This window comes from Chlamydotis macqueenii, chromosome 2 (assembly GCF_036417535.1).
Source record: "Chlamydotis macqueenii isolate bChlMac1 chromosome 2, bChlMac1.mat, whole genome shotgun sequence".
In the NCBI taxonomy this organism is placed as follows: Eukaryota; Metazoa; Chordata; class Aves; order Otidiformes; family Otididae; genus Chlamydotis; species Chlamydotis macqueenii.
Window position 1 is genome coordinate 68841766 of NC_141557.1, and position 24215 is coordinate 68865980.

The 24215-nt window shown below is 41.9% G+C and overlaps 2 protein-coding genes and 1 long non-coding RNA gene across 9 annotated transcripts in view; 1 reads left to right on the forward strand and 2 right to left on the reverse strand.

Moving 5' to 3' along the window:
- NUP153 (nucleoporin 153) overlaps positions 1 to 9247 on the reverse strand; it is a 46046-nt gene extending 36799 nt beyond the window's left edge. For 2 of the 4 annotated variants that reach the window (XM_086740201.1, XM_086740199.1), the window contains exon 1: positions 9134 to 9247. In XM_086740201.1, coding sequence (XP_086596327.1) covers positions 9134 to 9241 — 108 coding nt within the window. In that variant the 5' untranslated portion in view covers positions 9242 to 9247. The remainder of the gene's footprint in view (positions 1 to 9133) is intronic. The other 2 variants (XM_086740200.1, XM_086740198.1) reach the window with 1 other exon arrangement.
- Positions 9248 to 9846: 599 nt separating this feature from the next.
- LOC147601688 (uncharacterized) lies at positions 9847 to 10490 on the forward strand. The gene is made up of 2 exons (XR_015257835.1): positions 9847 to 10073; positions 10256 to 10490. It is a non-coding gene; the product is annotated as an uncharacterized LOC147601688 (long non-coding RNA).
- A 758-nt stretch (positions 10491 to 11248) lies between these two features.
- LOC104475240 (tRNA selenocysteine 1-associated protein 1-like) lies at positions 11249 to 23344 on the reverse strand. 4 transcript variants are annotated; one of them, XM_086740209.1, is made up of 10 exons: positions 23274 to 23344; positions 21756 to 21836; positions 20679 to 20755; positions 20447 to 20580; positions 19667 to 19798; positions 18663 to 18782; positions 16356 to 16551; positions 15713 to 15758; positions 14743 to 14911; positions 11249 to 11565 (listed from the first exon to the last, which is right to left on the reverse strand). In XM_086740209.1, the coding sequence occupies exons 3-9, from the start codon at positions 20706 to 20708 to the stop codon at positions 14775 to 14777; spliced, it is 795 nt and encodes a 264-aa protein (XP_086596335.1). In that variant the 5' UTR covers positions 20709 to 20755; positions 21756 to 21836; positions 23274 to 23344; the 3' UTR covers positions 11249 to 11565; positions 14743 to 14774. The 4 variants fall into 4 exon arrangements, with proteins under 4 accessions (XP_086596335.1, XP_086596334.1, XP_010113981.1 ...); XM_086740208.1 differs by lacking the exon at positions 11249 to 11565 and having other exon boundaries at positions 14516 to 14911; XM_010115679.2 differs by lacking the exons at positions 11249 to 11565; positions 20679 to 20755 and having other exon boundaries at positions 14516 to 14911.
- Between the last annotated feature and the right edge of the window lie 871 nt (positions 23345 to 24215).

Genomic DNA, 24215 nt, shown 5'->3' on the forward strand with positions numbered 1-24215 from the left:
CCTACAAGAAAGATGGGGAGAGGCTGTTCAGTAGGGCCTGTTGCAATAGGACATGGAGTAACGGTTTTAAAATAGGGGGGGTAGATTTAGATTGGATATTAGGAAAAAATTTTTTACAATGAGGGTTGTAGAACACTGGCACAGGTTGCCCAGAGGTGGTGGAGGCCCCATCCCTTGAAACGTTCAAGGCCAGGCTGGATGGGGCTCTGAGCAACCTGATCTAGTTGGGGATTTCTCTGCTCCTTGCCAAGGGGATTGGACTAGATGACCTTTGAAGGTCCCTTCCAACTCTAACCATTCTATGATTCTATGATTCTAAGTTCGCAAAAGATAGCAAAGTACCCTATGAAATATCTTTTCTATTAATGCTGGTCTACAAACTGAGCTAGCAATACGACATGCTAGTGGTTTTGCAAGATGCAATATATCAATTCTGTTGCACATTCAATATGTTATCTTATTAATAAACTTGAACACATAAGTTAAAATGACGTAACCAAAGAATAATCTTTAGTTATTATCTGTAAACACCTCATATTTTAGCAAAACTCAAAGCCTTCCTACTTTTTAAGTAGTATTCTGAAAATGTAAAGCAAAGGTAGTCTCACCTCTGCAGCAGGGCAGTAATCTTCAGTCATAAGGGGCAGCAGTGTCTTTCTGGCCATAATTTTTCATCATAGCTCAAGTGACAGAACAAAGAGCGTCTCACAAATATATAATCAGCATCTCCAAACACTGTTCTCTTACAAGTAACAGGAAAAATTGCCATTGCACATAGATTTGGGTTTTTTAGTGATTGAAGGTAATGGCATCTACAAACTGTATATATGCTACAACTCTGTAAAGTTTAGTAACAAATACTAACTGCTGACATTAGAACAGCTGCACTGTTATAGCTAAATTTAACATGTATCTAGTTGCATCACAGTAATTCCCTAATACAGCTACACTTAAAACAGTTTAAACCTTGTTTACATCTGCTTAGCTCACAATGACTTAAACGACAAATGCACCTATACTACAGGGTTGCACATACTGGTATAGTTTTTTGTCACCAATGTAATGTTTTGTTTACTAGACCTGTACACCAGTCTCAGAGAAAATGCCGGTTGAACAATTTAACTCTTTGCTTGGTTTACTTTAGTGTTGCAGGTCACCAGACCTTGAGCTCTAATAGGGGAAGGAGTCATGAGACACATCTGCTTCAAAAAAGAGAAAATACAAAATACAATCATAACTAAAAGTAAGGTCAGCCAGCCTTACAGGACACTCTCGCACAACTCTTTCCAACAGCAGAGCTGTGGAGACAATAATAAACAACCTCAGCAAAGTGAAAGAAAATTTTCCATTGGCAAAGGTATTTGCAAAGCTAGTGTGTATGCTAAAACTGTAGCTGTAGGACTTCTGTGCATGTTGGTGTCCATGTGTTGGCATACACTTTTTTTTCCCAGCAAAGGTGAACGTAAAGATGAATTTATGCTTACTTTAAAAAACTTGGTGATGACAACCAAGCCAAATGTATACAAAGGCACTGTAATTAAATGCAACATGCAATTATGAAACGAGTTACAGAAACTCAAAGGAAATTACCCCCTCAGAAATATTAGTACTGCAGCCCCAGTATAAAAGCTCTAGTGCTGTCACACTTCCCAGACGAATGGGAGAAAAAATATTTAAAGTCTTTTCTTGTCAAAAGAAGAAGAATGTATCTGTAAACTCTCCAACAAAAACAAAGAAAATAAAATCTCACAGTTAAGAGAAGATCTTTTAATTAATAAGTATTTTTGTACAGTAATCTAGAATACCACAATGACAAATACTGTATCATCAAGTTGCAAAACTACTTCTGCTTCAGGCAAAGTCAAACAAGCTAGTTCATACTTGCCTTCACTCACTCAATTTTAAGATGGTCCAACTGACTTAGCTTAAAGGAGTTTAGAGAGCTCTGACCCTGTCCCTTCCACCAACAAGGTTGGGGATTTAATCTCCCACCAGAGGTGGTGACAAATAGCTGGAAAAAACACTACCTTCAAGCAGCTCAACTGTTAGCAAAATTAACATCTCTTTGGCTTAAAAGATGTATGTAAATTGTACCTTCAAACAGGCAGTTATAATAGGCAGATAAGTCCTGTTCAGGCATAAGAGGAAAGCAAGTCAAGACTTTTAAGCAGCATTATAAATAAAAATAAAATACAGAACACAGTGGCAAGAGGGGAAGATAACTGGCACGAGAGATCTGTACAAGGGAAAACATGAAATATGTCCAAATTTAGGGCAGTTGTTCATGAAACTGCATAGATAAGAAATTTAATACCCTAAAAAGTAATAAAAAATTCTGCCCAATGGCTATAATTTTTCATTAAAAAAATATTGTGGGAACTCAATAATTCTTCAGCATTGAGGACTTATATTGTACATTACAAAAAGCATAGAGAACAGTTTTCATTATATTGTCTTAGTACTACATACCAAGAAATGTATACTGAAAAACATCTCCTCCCCCTTCTCTCCTGACTGTATAAATATCACTATTCAGCATACTGTAGATGTACAATAGCTACACAATAAATACTGGATTGATTACACAGAACATTAAACAGATAGCAAAAAACCCACAGAGCTTTTGCAATTTAACAGCAGAAAAATGGAAAAGCATATCACATGATCTACCACTAAAAAACCAGAAGACATGTAAAAATACGGCCTGGAAAACAGCAACCCTGAAGAAAAGCCTCTTGGACAACCTTGCAATCTAGGCAAAATGCAACAGTGAGATGAAGGCATTATTTCTTCCCTCAAAAAGCAGTATATAGCCCTGAAGACAGAATTAGAGGATGGATCAACAAAAGGATTATCAACCTAGAGTAACACTGACATTTCTGCTGAAACCACATGTCTGTGCATGCTCTGTGGTCCAACAGCAGCAATGACAGAATTATATACATGCAGAGGCTGTATGGCACCTCAGGGGTCACCTACTCCAACCTCCTGCTCAGACAAAGGCCAAGAAGAGGAGGTTGCCCACGTCTGTGTTCACCAGGGTTTTGAGCACCTCCAGGGATGGAGATCTCTCTGGGCAGTTCTTCCAACATGTTGGCCATCCTCACAGGTAAAAGATTTTTTCCTAATATGAAATCAGAATTTCAATTTTTGCAACTTGAGTCCATTATCTCTTTTTTTATTCCTGTGAACCTCCTAGAAGGATCTTACTCCACATTCTCTACACTCCTGTGCGGTATTTGCTCTTCTTAAACTGAAAGCATCCAGCTCTCTCAGCCATGTGCCTCAGCCCCCTAAATCACTTTGGTGGCCCTCAACTAGACTCACTCCAGTATGTCAACGTATTTTGTACTGGAGAGGCCAAAATTGGAATCAAGACTCCGGATGCAGTCCTGGAAGTGCTGAACAGAGGGGAAACCCCACCTCCCTCAATATCCTTCCCACATTCTTACTCATACTGCCCAGTATGCAGTTGGCCTTCTTTACCTCAAGGGCATGCTGCTCACTCTGGTTCAACTTGCTGTCCAGCAAGTATGTGGGGTTGTTTTGTCGCAGGACTTAGCATGTGCCTTTGTCAAACCTCATGAGGTTCCTGGCAGCCCATTTCTGTTGAGATCCCTCAATGGCACCACTACCCTTCAGCATACAATGTGGCTGACATTCCTCCAGGTCTGGTAGCGTCTGAGAACCTGCTGAAGATGCATGCCATTCCTTCATCTCAGGTTGTTAATAAAGACATACAGCAGTATAAGCCCCAGTATCAACCCCTGAGAGGCTCTATTAGCAATCGGCTGCCACTGGCACTTTGTACTTCTGATCACAACCCTTTGAGGTCAATGGTCAATTTTCCAATCACTTTACAGTCCACCCGATGAGACCATATTTCAGCAGTTTGGCTGCTGAGGGCCTTGCTAACGTCCAGGTAAACAACAGCCACTGCTTGCCCCATGTCCAGTAAGCCAGTCATCCCACTGTTTTATTAATTTGTTATACAATGCTATGGTAGCTTGCATCCGCATTGATCTGAAATAGCTCTGCTCAAACTTTTTTAGACAAGTAAAAGAGATTTTGAACTCTGTCCTCTCGGCAGTCCGTAGAATCAGCAGCAGTTCAGTTCCTTCACGGCAGGGGAGCAAGAACCGGTTCTAATTACTGACTGGAGGAATAAATAACTCGGAGGAAGTGATGTGCTGCCAGCAACCAAAGGCAATTTGCAGCATCCCAGCTAACACAGTCAATAATTTCATCTGCTTTTTTTCTTCTTCTAAGATACCGCTCACCAATATTGTTTTTTTCCCAATACTTCACAGCCTCCAAGGCTGTCGTGACAACACTATAAAAGACAAAATCCAAATATTAAAAAAATGCTATAGCAATCATAATTTACAGTTTGTTGTACCACTGACAGTACTGTTAGCCTAAATGAGAGAAAACTGCCAATAGCTCAGTTTAAGAAGTTCTTCCCAATTAGGATACATTTTTGTTTACGGTAGCAGTAGAAAGGCAAGTACCACATTTAAACATCTGCTTTGCTAATGCAATTTGATATTGCTGGGGCAGAGACAAAACCTCTGATGTTAACTACTATCCTATTCTTTTAAAACTAATCTTTAACTACACGTTAAACATTTCTTCAAATCTATTCATATTTAGCTCAATGTACTAACCTACTATGAAACCAAAATAAGCAGAGAGATGCATACAAATATAAATACAATCACCTAAGCATGCTTCAAGGTGCAATCCTATTGATAGGAGTGAAACCAATACAATTATACTTGTGTAGGCCCCTACACAGTCTTAATAAAGGTTTTTTTAATTAATATTTTCCTGCTTAAGGTTTATGAAACATTACCTAGTTTACACTACTCAGTATGATACTCTAGGAACAATTCAGCATGAGTTTCAAAATTTCCTACCAAAATAAACCTGGTGGTTTGTAAGATTCCATCTGCCCCGCTGCCTGCAGTCTCCAAGAAAATCCCATGCATAAATCAAACAAAAGTTTACAATTGGCCTACCTTCAAGACAGTAGCAGGTGATAACGTAATGATTTAGGCATTGCTGCATATAGTTTAAGTTCCCAATCCTGTAGCTGTTCATCTCAGAAGAATCTTACACAATGTCTCAAGAGAGTCTGAAACTTAACAATCCAGAAGGGCTTTCATGGCCAGGAGCAGCGAATGTGCCTTTCAACGGCCTTATGGTCCTCTCCTTCAGGTAATACCCTAACTACATCAGCACAGGAACAAGCACAAACATGCAGAAACTCATGCTGGTTTCATCAAGGAAAAGATCTTTGGACTGTTTTCTTGTGTATCAGTGTAGCACATCTACATTATAAATATGCACTGGCAGGTACACATGTAAGAAAAAACAAAAACATATCGTTCCCCAGCAGAAGCTGCAGTCTACAAATATTATCTCTAATATCAAAGAGCTCCAAGCTGAAGCTTAACATAAACAGACAGGTTTATGGGAAAGTTATAAAGACTTCTCAGAAAATTGTTTCTTCTCATGCTTAAATCTGTTTGTATGAGTTTAAGTCCAGAAGAGCCAAAGTTCTCTGACACTTTCATTTGAATGGTTAATTATCAAATAAAAAAAAATAACAAAAAAATTTATTTTAGTATCTTCTCCTTAAAGTCACACATAGAATCTTTGAAAACTGCATGTTACCTGGATAAGAATGGCACTGTTCCAGGCTAAACCAGGGCACACACACACACAAGCACAAAACTAAGCATAAAATTAACCATAGGAACATACAGATACTAGAAGTTTAATAACTCAACAATGTAAACACTCATCCTATTAACACATCCACACCAGTAATTCCAATCATTAGTCTACCTAAATGACCAGGACAAACCAGCATTTAGAAGCACTGGGGCCACATCCGGAAGTTGCAACCCAGATGTCAGACGCAACAGCTCCCTCGCCGGCACGTGCTTTAGAAGCTGTGATTTTAACCCAAGTGCCTGAGCTCCACACATGTACATAAGGAGGCTAGATACTTCAGCATGAGGTGGCTGAGTAAACAGGTAACGTGCTAAACACGGCATAATCTAAAGCCAATGCATTCAGCGTGGAGTTGTCAACAGTCAGCCACTAGGAAAACAGGGAGGAACTCCTCAGCTCTACTCCCAGAATGCCCAACATAGAGATAGGAGGAGGCTCTTTTCTTTCTGAGGATTCCCACCCCACAAACTTCCATGGCGGGTGAGTCTATACCAGATTACTTGGCAGCGCTGCTACTTTTGGTTTATTAGTTTGTTTAACAACATAGCTGCTGACAGTGCACTTTCAGTAAGGCACGATGATAGCTCAGAAGGGAAGATACCACGGTTTACTTCCTTCACTAGTGGGAGAATCTGTACCCATATCTCCATCTTCCAGGAGAATACGCAAGGTACAAGAGAGAGTCTTCTCTTCTAGACAGCATCTGTTCACCTCTCCTATTTGAGGTTGGTTTACAAAACGGCTCTAGATTTTAAACAAAAAACCACACACAAGCATAACGAAGCATGGCTCTAAAGTTTAGTGATCATGGAGAAAAGGGCACAAAACATTAGGCTTTGTGTGTTTACTCCAAGGAATATCTAAAATAAAACAAGTAACTTCTGAAATCAAGGATCAGAGCCTGAATGTCTCCAGTACTGGAGGGCAACATCATCTTACACATCCTCTTTCTGGCTCAGTGAATCATCCATTCTTTTTCCTGGATAGTAACACAGCTTCAGCTAGGAGAACTGAAGACAACACACAGCTTGGCAACTGGGATATTCACCCGGAAAGTGGAAGATGTAGGTTGATCCCTCCAGGCAAAAAAGAAATCTGAAGCAGCATATACCACATGCTGAACAAATGCTTTAGCTAGTAGTCATTAAATAGCAGCAGCAGCACCTCCTCTTCCAACTGTCTTCTTAACCTGTCGCTGTACTTTATAGAAGACTGACTTTGCAGCACATTTTGGTCAGAGAACTCTCAGTCAGAGAATTCTCATCTGACTGAACTCGCCAGGAGACCAAGACAAAATAACAACATCCAGAAAGCAGATAATTGTGATCCAGGCATCATGCTAATCATCTCTCATACAAGTGGAAAAAAATTCAGATATCCTAGGAACTTTCAAGCTGTGAGCTATACTGCATACAGTGCTTAGGCACATTCGGAGCTTGATAATAAGAGACTGTGGGTTTTCAGGACCGCAGTTTTGACTGCAAGCACCTAACACAGTTTTATTAATGTATTTCTATGAACCTACTTATTGATAATAGTTAGGGGAGAGCGGGCTCAGAATCAGAAGTATAAACTCAGGTCAAGATTGCACTGAGCACTTTCATGTCTTCCCGAACTCATTACTGAGACACAATTAACACTGAACTATAGAATACTTCTGCCAAGTGGACATTATGTTGAAAATAGGAACACTTGTAAATTAATTCCAATTTAAGTTAGCTACCTATCCAAAGTTCACTTTTTTATACAATGTAAGTTAGTGAGCTGTGCACGGTTAAAAAGTTGTTCATTATAACAAATGCACCTCTCTGACATCTATCAGTTTGCCCGTTTATTTAATAATTACTTTTTTTTCCCCCCAATATATTACGGTTAATTTGATTTATATGTTCGATTTGCAGCATCTGTTCTCTGGGCAGAATCGCACAGATATCCCCAAGCACGTGCTTGCTTTGGTACATTGTTTAAATAAACCTACTGGAAAACGCACAGAGGTAACAGACAATAGAAGAGTCAGAACACTATCTACACTAATTAATTTAAATTCATGTGTAAGGTTTCAGTTATCTACATATTACCAGCACATGCAACATGGTGATTTTAACATTATTCTATCATTCACAAAAGAGCTTTCAACATTTGTTCTCTAAATGCAGCGATCCTTTGTATGAAGCGTCACCATTCCAGCTTTACAAGTACAACACTGCTGATCGGTACACTATATAAAGGGCCAAGTGTAGTACTTCCCAAATAATAATACCTAATTGAGCAACAACTTGTGCATAACACTCCCTCAGTTTTGCACGTAATATTCAATCCCCTAGCTTAAGCTACCGATTTTAATAATGTAAAGACTTTGGCTGAACAGTCCACTTCAGGTTCATAAACACACGTGGAAGACATTTTCAGAGCACTGCCTCTGAGCATCTTGAAATTTCTTAAAAAACAGTTACTGGGAAAGATCTCTGCTTCTTTCCCTCTAGTCACTCTAAATGGCACAGGGTTTTTGTGTCTCAATTTACAAACTGTTCTCTATTATCCATCTACTCTGCCCTACAATACAAAGGAGAACAAGTGCCTTATGAATTACATTGCACTTGCACTGCATCAGCACATTTAGGCACAGGCAAGAGACCGAAGAAACGACCAGATGCAGACCTGAGGGTTCTGCATGCAGCATCCTACAAAAACAAAACAAACAAAAAAAAAAATAAAAAATCGAAGATGCCCAACTACACAGCACCCTCACAAACTCATGCGCAATCTGAAACTTGAAAAGGCAAATATTAAAATCGATGCACTGAAACCTGAAGAGTAGCTACACCGGCTAACCTAGCATCGATTTAACCAGGGGGGTTCATTCGGAGAGGGGTGCATGCAGACAGCCCGCACAGATTCTTCTTCCCGGTGCTCGCCCGGGGTCGTCAACGACTCGAACAGCCCGGAGACAAAACGCTCACCCGGCGGAGGGGGAGCCGGCCCAACCCAGCCGCGGGGCCGAGGGGCGGGGGAAGGAGCACCCACCCCTTTCCCGCCGCCCCCGCTCCCCGCCGAGTGGGGGCATCTCCCCCGGCCCGGCAGGAGACAAAAGGGAGGCGAGAATTCCGCTCCCACCCCAGACCCCGTGGGCCGCGGCTGCCGGCGGGGCGGGAGCGGGGCGAGCGCCCGGAAATCCCACAATCCCCGCGGCGCCGGCGGGAAACCCTTCCCCGCCCCCCCCCCCCCCCCCGGCCGTTTTACCGGGAAAGCCCGGCCCAAAGCCTCGCACGTGTGGGCGAGAGGGAGCGGGGAAGGGCGGTTCCGCCGCGCGGGGCCGCCTCTCGCCGTTGAGGGGTCGCCGGGGAAATGGGGGGGGGGGAGGCACAGGGAGCCTCCCGCCGGCGCGTCTCACCTGCTTGCTCCTCGCATAGGGAGGCTTCGCGGCGCCCAGGTGGTACCGCCGGGTCCGGATCTTGCCGCCGCCGCCACCCCCGCCGCAGTCGCCGCCGCTCGAGGCCATGATGGGATCCGGCCCCTCCGCTGCCCCCTATCCCCCCACCCCCCCACCACACCGCTACCCGGGCCCTCGCCGCCGGCTGCCTCGTGTGGCCGCTGCTCCGCCCGCGGCGCTGTCACCGTCTCCGCAGCGATGGGCCCGGCTCGGCCTCTCCGCCGCTGCCACCCACCCGCCCGCCGCCCGCCACGCGCCGTGCCGCGCCGCGCGGCCTGGGCGCGGGGGCTGCGCGGCCTGCCCCTCCCTCCCCGCCGCACCACCCCTCGTGCGCTCTCGCGCGGGTGCGCGCTCGCGCTCTTGCTCTCGCTCTCGCTCTCCCTCACGTTCCTCTGCGCTCCCTCGTGCGCCCTCCGCCCGCTCCTCGCTGGCGCTGCTCTCCGCGCGCCCGGCCGGCCCGCTGCCCGCGGCCGAGCGGCTGCACCCCTCCCCCCCCCGCTCCGGCCGACGAACCACACGGCGCCCGCCCGGGCGGCCGCGCGTCACTAAACCGCGCGGGCTGCGTCACAAGAGCGGGGCCGCCCGGCAGCCCCCGCGCGCCCGGGCACCGCCCGCCGGAGGGGAGCGAGAGGGGCGGAAACAGAAGGCGGGCGCGTCCTCGTAACCCCGCGGGCTGGGCCGCGCCGGGCTCGGACCCGGAGGTGGCAGAGGCTCCTCCACCTTCTCCCCTCTTCCCGCCGCGCTCCGGGGACACAAAGGACTTGCCCTGTGCCGGGCGCAACGAAAGGCTCCCCCCCAGAGACCGGGGAGGGTTCGCGCGTCCTTGGCGGGAGCAGGACGGGGAGGTGCCGGGGTGGGGGACGCGGCCTTCCCGCGAGGTGCCACCGCCAGCTGGGTTTGGGTAAGCGTGGAAGGGACGATCTGTAGGTTTACCACCGCTCCGTTTGGGGCAGATTGGAAACAGGTGGGGACAAAGGCTTCCACACAACTGCTGCTTCTTCAAGAGGAAGAGTGCATTTCTACCACAAATTTTTAAAATGTAAAATATTGAAGTTCCTTTTTTTTTTTTTATTTTAACTAAAGGTCAGAAAAATGTATGGCTCTACATCTTCTTTAGAGCATTGATGTGCCCTGGGAACAATGGCAGAGCAGAAAATTGCAACCCCTTTCCCTATGCAGAAGTCAATAAAAATGTTTATGTTGAAAAAAACCAGAATGTACTAAAAATTACATAGGATGAGACACAGGTACTCTGAAAGTCAGAGCTGTGATGTCATGCACACCCCTTCCACCAAAAATAAAAGTTGTGTACTGCCCAGTCTTTGTTTCACACTGGCTTTTTCTTTAACCTAATCAGAATCTTCCCAGCTCTCCTGTGTGACTTGCTCCTCCTCAATTTCTTAGTCCTGCTTTCAAGGTTATCTAATCGAGATAACCTTTTCTGAAATCCCAGCAGAGCAGAATTGCTTTCCAGATATTTCTCCTCATGAACTCGTGGCTCTTCCTCCCGCACCGTGAATACAACTTTAGGTACAGCGGGATGGCTTGCAGTGATCGATAATCCCTCCCAGGATGTGGAACACACGGGTTTAGAAGTGACCTGCAAGAACCACCTCATCTCCTGTGAACCGCTGGTGTGTTAAGTCTGCACACCAACTTTAAGATGAGGCTCTATTTCTACAATACACTTCTCAGAAAAGATCAACATCCATATAATCATCAAAATACAAGAAAAAATATTATTTTAGCCTGGATTTGTTAACTCTTTTTGTCCCGGCAACAATTATCATGCAGGATTGCAACTTAGAGGAGGGAAAAGAAGGGTATAATGATGTATTTCCATTTACAAGATTTACAAAGGGCTGTCAACTGTGCCCTTTGGTAACAGTAATAACGCTGACTTCTAAAATGGAACCTGTTGAGGAATTGACCAAAAACACTCCTGCTCTGGAAACCTAAGAGCTGGGCAAATTTAAAACAAGATTCCTTCTTTCTGGTGCATGCCAAGTATATTGAGGTAACCTGTAAACATGATTTTCTCTTCCATGTATGCGTCAAAGGCAGCCACGTTTGCTCTGTAAATTCAAGTGCTGCTTTATTTACTTATTTTACTTCCATTTTACTTATTTAGAACAATTTCCATAAGGTGACATGCCTTTAATGACACTCATGACTCAGAAACACTTGTTGATGTAGTCAAACAATGTCTATTGACGTGAGTCACTGAAGTTAAATAAATGTTACTAAAAATGAGACAAAACAGAAGGCAAATATATATATATCTCCAGCAGAATGATACGGATCATCACCATTTGATCAATCTTCCCTGTGAGTTATATCTGCAAGTTACTTTGAGGTAGCGCTAGAAAGAAGCTGTTGGTCCAAGAGCATCCCTGCAAAAAGAAACATTCACGGCTTAAGTACCATTTAACCTTTTTGTCCCTTTTTAATTACTCTCTACCCTTTCTGGCCTGTTTCCTTCTCCCTGTTCACTAACTGAAGGAATAGCAGCCCCTCAAACCATCATACGAAAGCCATTCTGTTTAAAGAAGTGATAGAAAACCAAAACACTACTCTTCTTCAAGAAGTTAGTGGGGTTTGAGTAAAGGCACTATCTATTGCAGCTAGGTGCAATGAAGAGTTTATAAAACCAATACTAGGTATTCTTGAAAAAAAAACCTTCATCAAGCTTAAAAAAACCCAACATGTTTCAGCTGGGTAAAAGAGAGGCAAAACACAACTTGAAGTGAAATATCATGATGTTGAAAAACTTGCTTCCAAGGCTTTTTTGTTTGTTTGTTTGTTTGAAATGCTCCCACTGCAATCAGATCTTTGCAGAACTGATGGCAGGCACCTGTACTTCAGGTCTTTCATAACCCAACAGGAAGAAATTTTGCATTCAGCGTGCCTTTATAGTAAAGAATGTGCGCTGCACACACCACCTTGATCCCATGTATGCACTCCTAACTGGAAAGAGGAATAGGCTAGTAAGGCTCAGGAGACAGAAAATGAGGTCAGAGAGCTATTTTGGAACAGTGTCACATGGGCTGCAACCAACATGCTCTCCTTCTCACCTCAACTTTCTTGTACATTGACTGGAAGAAAACACACCCACAACATTTCTCAGGTTTGGAGAACTAGTGGCCCAACCTCTTCCACTGCATTACATAAACAGTACTTTCACTCTGTGAGTCCTTTACAGCCCAGAACAAAAAGTGTATGTATGTCTGATAACAGTCCCTAATGCAGAGCATAGAGATCTTGTTAACAGGTAAAGTCTGCATAAAGCAGGTGGCTACAGACTCACTGGGGTTGCAGTGATACAGTGTTTGACTTAAGTGAAATCACATAGCCACATGGGCCCCTCACTACACAGTTCATACATAGATCAACCTCTCAAATGCTAAAGATCAGCATAGATATTCCATAGTATTTCTGCTGAGCCAATACACATCCTTAGCACCACCCTTTTAACTGATAACACAATAAAAGATTTTTACAATTTACTTGCTACAACTTAAGTGCAGTGTTCGGCAAGGCTATGCAAACCACTTCAAAGCAGGATATAACCCATGCACAGACCTGGAAGCTGTCTTGCTGCTCGTGGTAATGGTACTGGCTAGACAGCAGATCAGTTTGTACTACCAAGCTCAAGCACCACAGCTGTGCACTGAAGTGCCATAAAATCCTATATGGTTTTAAAGCTTTAGGAAGTTTTAGCACTTCCATCCAAGATCAAGGGGCTTGCATCTACTATCTTGAGTTTCCTCCCTACTGCAGCCCCCAAAACAACTCTATGTGCACACAAGCACACCCATTCCCATTCAGATTATCTTTGCTTCACTTACTCCACTTTCTGTCACATTCTTGTTAATAATCTCCCTACCATCACCCTCCAAAGACTCACCAGCTCAAAGAAGAGAAACATTCACCCAAGAAATCCATGCTCCCAGATACCTTGCAACTAGCTCTCCCCAAAGCAGGGAAACAGTTGCTAAACTGTGATGCTACTCTCCCTGCCCAGATGAGGTTTTTTGCTTTGTCTCTACCTACATATACATCTGCACAAAATCCAGGAAGAAACAACTTCCTAGAGCATCTGCATTTCATGGGCAGGACTTTGAAAATATTCCTAGCTGAAATTAAACTGTGCAAAGAGGGACATCCTGGTCAGGAGCTAGAAATGACATGCCAGTGCCAAGCTATCATCCTGCACCACAGTATCCATTTTAAATTTAAGAACAGCATATAGTTACGACCACCACTTTAATTACATTAAGTCATAAAAAGACAGAGAACTTTATTCTTATCTGCCTCTGCCACCATAGCAAGTACGACTTAGATTGCTCCCAAAACACACATGGCAGTACCAAAGTGCCTTGACTAGCTTCAGTAACTTCCACAGCTGTTGGCTATGATAATTTCTGCTACCTTTTTTCTTTTGAAGAGTATTCTTCTGTTTCCAGCCCAATTTATTTTATCATTATGCACATTAGGTAGTAAGTCTGCATACCCATGGGCTTAAGGCTATTTTCCTATGACTAGAAAGTACTTTATACCCTTCAAGATGAAAACTGTTTAGAGGAAGGCACTCAGAAGTTGCTAGCTTAAAGCAGAACTTTCCTCATTGCTATCTCCCCTGATCTCCTTTGACTTGAATATTGGAAACTGTCATACTACTAAAATCTTATAACCTTATCACTATAACTTGTTCAGACTTCATGCTCAGGTGTTTTAGAGATGTTTAGCATAGACTGCAACTTAGTTGAGGAGTTGTTACTGGGATACTTTTTTGTTCCTGATGGGTTATTTTTCCTCCTTTAAACCAGAAAGTTGCTTTCTTCCAAGGATTTTTATGTTTAGTAACATGTATTATGTTACATCAGTCTTTGCTGTAAAGTGTCAGATGAGAAGATTAATGATAAAATGGGCAGGAATAAAATTGTCAGTAGGGATCACCCTTAGTCATTGGAATGTTTGCAGCTATGGCAGCTGAAAGTTTGCCCTTCTGTGTGTTTCAAATACTGTACTGATAAAGCAATTCCAACTGATCTAGCAGATCAATAGCAGTACAATTAGTGCCAGCAGGAGAAAGAATGGGCCTAAGTGTTCCCTTAATAAACCCTGGGAGCGTCTCCCAAGTACACATACAATCCAAGCAAGCACATTAAGAACTTGTAAAAGATTGCCTAGGTAACTTGGAAATACATGAGAGCTAGTTTTTGCTAGTGTCCTGATGCCCACACTGAAGACAGGTTAAATACCTCTACTGCCTCCAGCTAAATTCCACAAGCCAGAAGAGAACGTGCTTCACATGTGTAAGTAAAATCCCTTGCTGGCAGGTTTGCAGAAACAAAATTTTATTTACACAGGCAAGTCTATCTTTAGACCCCATTGAATTCTTTACATTTCTAGAATATTTACATGATTTCAAGATGCTCCAAGAGTGATGAACAAAAAAAAAAAAGATTACAGAAACTGTCAAAAGCATAGCAAAAAAAAATCCAACCTATCATTGTGCTTTAAAACTTATGATCTAGAGCAATGTAGAAGAAATGTAATTTTAGCACCTTGGTCATAACGGTCATGCTATATAAGACACTTAAATAGCAGGGGGGATCTCAGAAGTGACCGTATCCAGAGGTTGCCAGTGACAATTCATGAGGGAATCATAGAGTTCTTCACTTGTCTCCATAAATTGTCTGTTCATTTCATCAACATCCAGGTAAAGCTGTGGATCTGAAAATAAAAGCCTGGTAAGTACAAGTATCAGATCTTGGGAGGCATGCACATAAAAACCTGCAGTAAATACCTAACAAAATGCATTTTAGCTCATAGTTTAATAGATTTAGTAGTAAATTGAGATGTTTATTCACTTAGAATTTTAACAAACCTTACAAGTCCAGCTTCTTTTGAAATTTGTGTATGAGAATGCTAGGACTGTATTGCTATTTCAAGATAAAGAGATGGATCAAGGATAATTAACCATGAAACTCTCCCCAAATCCTCCATTTAATTAATTTCTACTACAATGCGTTATGCAGGATAAAGTTTGTGAACACTAACACAAGATGTCTCTATGCAAGGAACTGTCTGCAAACCTTCCAGACTAAACAACTAAGTTCCATATCAAATCCTTAAGTGCAAGTTGAATCCTTCTTTTGGGACCCACAATGTAAGCTTTTACCCCAGTGTCTGGAAAGCAAAGCTTTTGCCTGTTAGTAAGTTTAACATAGAATATGCTTAGCAGAATCAATACAAAGATATGACAAATTCTGTATTAGACCATCTTGGAAGAAGAATGAAGGCAAAGTTACAAGAAACCTACTGTGAAGTGCTGTTAGCAATGTCCCATTCTACTTGACATTGTGTGCACTATCAACTTTAAAATCCTACTTCATCTTAGCTATAACCCATAGGGGATCCTACTGTATCAGCTGAATTTCCAAGGCATTCTTCATCCAGTACTCAGTGGCTTGTATTGTTAAAAGGCACAAGAGTATGGCTAAATATAAATTGCAGTGACAGCATCATCATTACCTTCAGTTATTAGGTCATCACTGATTTCAGTCATAGCTGAAGTTTCCTAAAAAAAAAAATAAAATCTCTTAAGTTTAATCATAATCTATTTCGGAAAGCATCACAAATCTGAAACCACTCCCTTTCCTCACAACTAGAAAAACAGGCGGGGGGTGTATTTGTTTGGGACAGTTGGGTTTTGGGGTGGTTTTTTTTTTTTATTGGTTGATTTGTTTTGGGTTTTTTGTCTGTTTTTGTCCCTTTTTTGGTTGTTTTTAAGAAAACCATAGTATAGTTCAGGTTGGAAGGGATTTCTGGAAATTGTAATTGATAAATTGGCTGATCTAAGACAAGACCATCTTACAGTAGTTCTTTAATTTGCTTTAAGCAAAGTACAACAGAAAAATAGGGAGAGGAAGGCTACACAATGATGCTACCAGAACTGTTATTTGGCATACATGAATAAATAATGGTATATAAAACTCTAATTGTACAGATGTACTACTTCAGCACTTAAAGATACTTCTGAATAAAGCCTGCTATTCCAACCCCCACACTACACAGAAAGCATGATTTCAGTTTTAGGACTTCTTTGCTCTTACACAATTCATACAATTCATTATTCACTAGGTTTTTATTCAAAGCAAGTGTGTAGTATCTTTACCTCAAAAACAGCTGGAGCCATAACAGCATCTCCTAAAGAGCAGTCTCCAACAGCCTGCATGCTCTCATAGGGAGCATAGGAGCTGTAGTTGTAGTCAGCATAAGGATCATAACTCCACTGTGAATAGTAGTTCTGATAATCTTGGTAATAATCATTATAGTTGTACGACTGGTACCGCTGGAATTCTGCTTTCAGTCTGAAACATGAAGTTATATACAGTTAGAGTTTGAGAACAATGAACTGTAAACCCCATTCTGAAGTTAAACAATTTGCCAGCTTAAACATCTCAAAGTTTAAAAGGAAGCTTTTCTCAACAGTTGCCTAAGCAACAGTTGAAATTACAGCACAAGATCTCATGTTTATACAGAAGCAAATGCTCTCACCTTTGCCAATACCAAGAGTAATTATTCTCATGGTTTAACTCAAGCCATGACACTTATCTGTATAAGCAAGGTGCTAACAGATCTTTGTGCTCTGCTAAAAACCAATTTATTAAGATCAGAGACATTTATTAAGCACAGCTGCTTTAAAGATGCATTCAGTCTTAACTGGCCCTTCTCTTTTGTTTGGTTAATACTAAATCTTATTACTTCCAGAAACAAGGGGGTGAAGCCAGATTATCTGTTTCAGAGGAGGATCTGACACTGCCTGCCAGTTTGTCTCCACCTGCTCAATTTTTAGTCCATGAACAGTCACCACAGTATAGCTCTCAGGTGAAGTCAGCACTGTAATTATCCAGTATGAAGCCAAAGCAGCAGGAAAATGACAAAACTCATGGGTTCTTAAAACTGAAGTGCCAGCTGATCAGCTTTCAGGACTTTCCTTCTCCTAAGTAGATTTTCTCCACACTAGACAACTCCACACTAATGACAAGAATCAACACACAAGTATTGACTGTACTAAAACAAAGATACACTACATGAAATACATTCAAGATAACCCAGCTGAAAATTCCAAGAAATCCTCTATGCTTAGACAATTTTTCACTGATTATGTACAGGCATACCTCCTGTGTTTGCAGAGTCCAGTTTCTCTGCATCTCCACTTCCTTACAGGAGAGTCAGGCTTTTTGTCAATGACACAAACTGAAGAAGCCCAGAAAGCGACTTTCCAATATAACTGACTTAGTGACAAGCTACTCTGACACCTGGGTATTTTGATGCCAGGAAAGCACAGTACTTATCCATTTGTAAACAGATACAAGTTAGTGATGTGTATTTTAATACCAACATTACATTTGCTTCATTACTGCAAAGCTACACACACAATCTAAATAGGTATTCTACTGACTCACTACTGTAGTAAACAAATGACTACATAATGTCTTAAAAGTCTTCTGCTTCCAATTTCTCTCCTACATACATCTCTGTAGGAAAGAAAAATCTGAAAATACTGCTGACATTCTTCTGGATAGCAGAAGTGAGGAAACCTGGTTTTGACATCTTGTTTTCAAAATAATTTAGTCAGAGTAATTCTGAACAGTGCTCTCTTGGGTAAGAGCATTTCCATTCTAAAGCAAAAAGGCAACATTTGCAGAACTATCCAGGGTAAAGAGAAACAAAAGCTGTTATTTTCACTATTTAACAGAACATACAAGCTAATCTCATTAACACCTAAATTGTTTTATATAAAAAAATTCTGGTTTTGTCTGTATCTTGCATCAAAGTTCATCAAATTTAGTATCAATTATCTAAACTGTTCAGAGACTTGAATTGCCTTAAATAACTGAGACAACTGAGCCAGCAGAGTAAAAACCCCTCTCAAAATCAATTAAAGTCTAAATTCCCTGCTGCCCCAGTCACTTGAAAAGCAGAGAACAGTACTCAAACTGTTCCAAAGCAACATCTCCTTTGGATTCTTCCCCTTTACATTCTGTATTGTTCCATGTAAGAGCTCCTTCCTCTGCCAGCCTACTGTAAAACTAGCTATGTGCCACCTTGCCTAAACTAGAGGGAAGGGTCTACAAGAAAAGCTCCCTAGCATACAAACAATTGTTGTCCCTTCTACCTTGTTCAGGCCTGAACCATTTGTGAATGCATTCAGCTTGGCTACTGTAAGAATTAAGGTTGGTTACAACAGCAGCTAAGCCAAGTTACACAATCTGGCTAGACTTAAGAGTTGGATTCCCCCAGCAATCCTGGAAGATGTTGATGAACCCAGGGAGTCAAAACATAACACTTCTGTATTTTTGGTTTTGTAGACTGCATCATGTGTACAGCCATTATAGCAAGGGCCACAGACTTTACAAAGGCAGAGCTACAAGAATCTGATTATTTAGAATTACTGTATCAATGCACAACTCATTACCTTTTAGAAATTCCTATGCTCAGCCGGATTCGTTTTCCCCCCAGACCTGGCGCATTCTGGCAGTCTTGCAGTGCCCTCATCTGATCACCTTGCTCACCAAATCTGACATAGGCATACCCTCTACAATTTTCAAAAGGGAGAAAACAAATTCTAGTATGCATAACAGTTACAAAGCTAATTATTTCAATTTCTGTCTTCTACAAAACCAGAAGATAGTAGCTACTACAGCTTCTGTTACCTAAGCAACCTCTCCAGCATGCGTATATGCACAGAAGATGCTTTCACTAAATTAAGAACTTGGGCCAGAAGCAAAAAGCTTGTTGATAGCATTAAGATGCAACTTGCCGAGAGCCAGCGAAAGAATACATTTTACTTCCTATCTGTGTTGAGTAATCAGATTCCATATTTCTGCATTTAAAGCAGTTAATTTGTCAGTATTAACCCACTCCTACCACTGTACAGCACTAATATTCTTTTTATACTTACTTTCTCATAAGTTACTTGAATTAGTCTATTATAGGCAGCATTATTTGAACTTCAAACTCACTCACCCCTGCTTGACTCACTGCCTAGCCAGTATAGCTTCTACTAGGCTTTACTTACTAATATTGATAGATTCAGTCTCCCAGCCCCCTAAGACTTGCCAGGCCTTACGCTTTTCTCCCACATGTAAAAAGGGAATTATTTTGTCTTCAGTACTGCAGATGGCTAAGTGGACATGCTGCTGTAAGTAAGCACAGCAGCACAGATCTCAGTGCACAGCTCTCCCTTCTCCCACCACCTAATTTATTTCATGCAGATACGCACATGGCTAAACTGAAGCTTATCACATTAACTGCTTAAACTAGACAGAAAATTTTAGAAACACAAGGATCTTTGCTGTTTAAAAAACCCCTAATCTCTCTCTTCCTGCTTCTGAAGAAAAAGCAGAAACAGTTCCAACACAGGTCCTTACTTCGACAAGCAAACACACTGACAGCATTACATATTTTCACAGGCATTACCTGGAATACCCCAGCAGGTCTGTTGCAATTTTGCAGTCAAGACATGACGGGTACCTCTTCAGGAAATAGTCATAGAGCTGGAAATCATCCACTTCTGGAGTAAGCTCCCCAACAAATATTGAATAATCTGGTCTTTAAAGAAGATAAGAGAACAGTTGTCAGGCTTGAGACTAAGGTAGCTGATTGCCGTATCAAAGTACCTAATGTATAAGCTGGTAGTTATCACTAGACAAACAAGGAGACAAAGTCTGAAGAGAGTATTAATTGCAAAAGTGTCAGTAATTACAGAACTGCAGTGCCATCACTTCAGCATAAAGTTACCAATTTTTCTGGTCCATAACACAAACCACAAAAAACAATCAACAAACAAACAAAACAACCCAAAAACCACCACCAACAAAACACAGCCACACCTTCCAAAGATCCATTTTATACAAAAAAACCAAACCACCAGTTTTGGAAGTTGGTTTTAGAAAGGAGTATTTATTGTGTGAAGCAGGTATGGGAGCAAAAATACTAAGAAAAACTATTAACTCAAGTTACAGCTCGACAATTCAAAAGAGCATGACTACTTTGCCACCAGTTGTCAGTGACTATGCAAGAGATTAACCACTAAAAACCTCCATTATTCTATTGGTAATACATTTCTATAAGCAATACTGAGTGTACAGGCACCAGATGTGCCATTTCAGTATTTTAAAAATAAGTGATGGCAACCACTTGTCACTATCAATTTAAACAGATAATGTGTCAGAGCTTCTAATTTCAAAAGGTCTTTACCTGGCTGAACTAGTACTAGCAGGGACGAATTCTATTCTTCCTGGTTTTATTTTGTTCTTTTTCTTCCGTTTCTTCTGTGGCGTTCTCCACCAGCTGTAGGCCTGGAGACATTCTCTTTTTTTTGCCATTAAGTCCTGTTGGGAGAAAAAAAAAATCACCTTTATAATATTTAGCCTCATTTACATTCCTCCCTCCCACTCCCCATCACCACAGGTGATTTCCCCATATTCACCTTGCCCTTGAAAGAAGCCTGGGGTCCCATTTCTCCCTCCGCCTCCCATGAGGGAAAGCAGCCTCTGGGGAAAACGCCTGGCAAAAATAACAGAGCCAAAGGATTGTATGAACAGCCATATTCCCCTGACTTGTCAAGCTGGCTAATGGATTGACAGCTTCCTCTTGGAATTCGGGAAAAAGCAGACAGCCCTTCGATGTTGGCCAATCCTAATGTTAATTAGCTTCAGGACTGGACTGTGTTCCGCTTGAGCTCCAGGACTGAAAAAACCCTGCAGCAGCAGTCCATGTGATGAAGAGGCAGGGAAATCTTCACTCTTGCCTAGAGGGGATCTCAGCTGTCCCTATCTCCCCTTACCTAGGAACTCCTCTTACGTTGAGATGCCTCTCCTCACTACCCAGCTGTAAGTCACTCTCCCAGGCCAGGAACAACAACAGGAGGCCAATTAATGGAACGTAAGGAGAAACAGACCAGAACAGGCACTAGCTTGGCTGAGGGAAAACTCAAACCCAGACGCAAGGCCAGAAAGAGGCATAAAAAGTACCTCTTGGAAAAAAAAAAAAAGAAAAAAAAAAAAACAACCCCAAAAAAAACCACAGTTGAAAGAGGAAGTGGGGCAACTACACAAAAGAGGAGGGAAACAACAGCTGTGTTAACAAAGGTTGCCTCCCTCGCTTAATATTCTGAAAAACAAGGATTTCAGAAAATAAGAATGGTGTTTTGCAGCATTTTTTTTTTTTTTTACTTACGCAGGCTTTAATGTTCTTCCTCTAGAACACTCTACATGTATCTTATATAGAGAGTGTTATGCACAAGGTCCTTCAAGAAGAACTCATGCTCAAATAATCCAAACTGCAAAGCTTAATGTTATGCCCCCAACCTGCTTCAGTTGAAATGATTAAGTGTCCAGAGGACAGGCACCAATTACCAAATTACCAGAAGAAATCACAGGACTAAAAGAATATCCAACTCAGAGCAAGCTAGCTATTTCAGCTTTACGTTTACTAGGAATTCCGAGTACGGCTCTGGAATTCATTCAGGCACTGCCTGCCTGAATTTCTGACCAAGTGATCTTACCGGGCTTGCCATGGTTCAAACTGTCTTCTGCCTTTCTCAAAAAATACGGCTGCACAGGTTCCGTTTACTGCACTCCTTCAGCTGAAAAAGATGTGGAGCAAGAACAAGAAGATAAAGAATCTTAAACTTGAGATGAATTACTTTCAAAGATATTCACTTTGCCTTATGTTTTTAATGTTATTAATTCAGAACTTAAATTTCTAAGTTCTGACTTGGCATTGCTGAAGCAGCAGAGAAAAAGGATATACAGCCAACGGGATTATGATTAGAAGTCATCTTCATTTTCTGAAATTGAAACAGTCCACAAAGTTTGCCCTCTGTTCAAAGCACTAAAAAATTACAGAGAGCTTTTAAGTCACCTATGCCTTACCCTTATTTCTGAAATACCTACATATAATAATATAGTAATTCAGAAGATCCATGTTCTAAAATAGTTAAAAATAAGGCAAAGATAGAGGCTTCGATATATTTCACACAATCCCTCTGTTTTTTCCCCTTTTAGCCAAATTAAAAGTTTATTTACTTGTACCACAAATTATACAGCTGAAAACAAGCAGTGGTACTTCCTACTGTGCTAAAGAACAAGAGAAATAAAACAGGGAGGAGTGCACAGTACAGGTAAATGTGATCTTTCTTTGCACCTTTTCTTAAGTGTCTTCTCTCTTTCGCCTCTTCTATATACACATTTCACTCACTACCAGTGAGTTAGCAACAATAAATGACCTTTTACTGGTATCACTAAACCAGTGGAAACACTTTCCTGAAAAGGCATGTACCTCCTTCTTGATTTCAATATCCTTTAAGGTTGGGTTTTTTCCCCCCCCCAAGTCATCCAACCAACATAAGTCAGCACAAAAAACATTTTCATTTGCAAAATATTTTGCATCTACTTCCACACACACCTGTTCATTCACCACTGATTTTTTACATCCAGTACTGCTCCTTCTGTGCAGATATTTGATTGCTAAATCTTAATTCCCATTTCCATGCAAGAATTTATGAAATGTTTTACACACTGGCTGATCAAATCCACATTCGCATACTACCACAAATGCAAACTGTTTGTAATGCCTTAAAGGCTTGCCCACACAGAGGAACGTTCAGAGTGCTACTTCTGAAAACGGATTAGGTTAACCTGACACAGGGTAGCCATGTACCATAATTAGAGCATGGTGTTATTCAGGATAACTAAGCACTTCATCCTTACACCTATTCTGAAGCCAGCAAAACAGTCAAGTACAAACAGGTCCTTAACTACAGGCATATACCAGTAAGATTAGCATATGCTGTCTTACTAAACCTAACTGTGCTCATTATAAAGAAATATCAGCAGCAATATCCTTTTTCCTGTTAAAGAGGATCATAGTTAAAGTAACCACAAAGTGGTGTTCCTCTAATGCTAGCTTTACTTTTATTAACAGTAAATTAACGCCTCCATAACCATAAGAACTCCTCCATGCTCTAAACACTGAAATACTTGAATTCACAGCTGTATAATGCCTTTTTTTTTAAACTTACCACTCTTTACTCATGCAGATGTAACAGAAGATGGCATGCACTACAAAGCTGTTTTATTGCAAAAGACAATCAGAAGGCAAGCGATGCAATTGTTTCTTGATCACAGTTATCAGGCTTCTACACAAAACTTCGTTTCTGTACTCTTCCCTGTCTGATCTTGACTGTTGCCTCTTGATCTTTTCACTAGAAAATAAAAATATGCAAAAAGCAGTTAAACTAGCATGTATTAACATCATATTTTTTCACACTTGCCTTAACTGTGATTCCAGCTGTGACCGTAGCTACAGTCACAGTTAGCTTATCATTTAAGCAGTGGGGCAGCTTTAACCTCCAGAATTCAAACCCCTCGTTAATTGGATTATACCAGCATTTTACCAGCCCATTTATTCCACATTTCTATGATAACGTCTGTACTGGCAAAAAAAAAAAAAAAAAGACAAATGAAGCTATTTACAAGTAAAATCACCCGGGCAGACTCTGCTCACTCGAGCTCAGAGGGCGAGTCGCCCCCTTCTCGCATTCATTTCGCACACACGCGGAGCTGAGGGAAGCTCCCAGAGCGCTTCAGGCCGGGGCGGTGACCTCGGCCCAGCCGAGGCGCCCACCCAGCCCAGGCCCAAGCCGCACCGTGCCGTGACGCATTTTTCTAAGCCACCCAGCACAACGGAAAGAGCCACGGCGCCCCGCATGAAGCCCGCCCCGCCCGGCCGCCGCCCTCCGCTGCGGCCGCGCTGGCGCCCAGGCCGCGCTTCCCGTTTATTGTGCTACGCGATAAGGAAGGAAAAAAAAAAAAAAGCCAATCCACAACATAACCCCGACGAAAACAGGAATTAAAAAAAGCCAGCGTGGCCCTGCAGAAGGCCACGGCGCTCCCTCGGGCGGGGGGGGGGGGGGGCTGGTCCACCGGGCGCGCTTCGGCCTAACGGCCGCTAGGCCTGGCCT

Bases quoted from the DNA above. Each gene is read 5' to 3' on its own strand.
- LOC104475240 (XM_086740209.1), bottom strand. From the start codon at position 20,708: ATGGGACCCCAGGCTTCTTTCAAGGGCAAG. The intron at 18,783-19,666 runs GTAATGCCTGTG...TGAAAATTGTAG, and splicing joins GACCTGCTGGGGTATTCCAG to AGGGTATGCCTATGTCAGAT. The intron at 16,552-18,662 runs GTAATGAGTTGT...TTCATGTTTCAG, and splicing joins AGCATAGGAATTTCTAAAAG to ACTGAAAGCAGAATTCCAGC.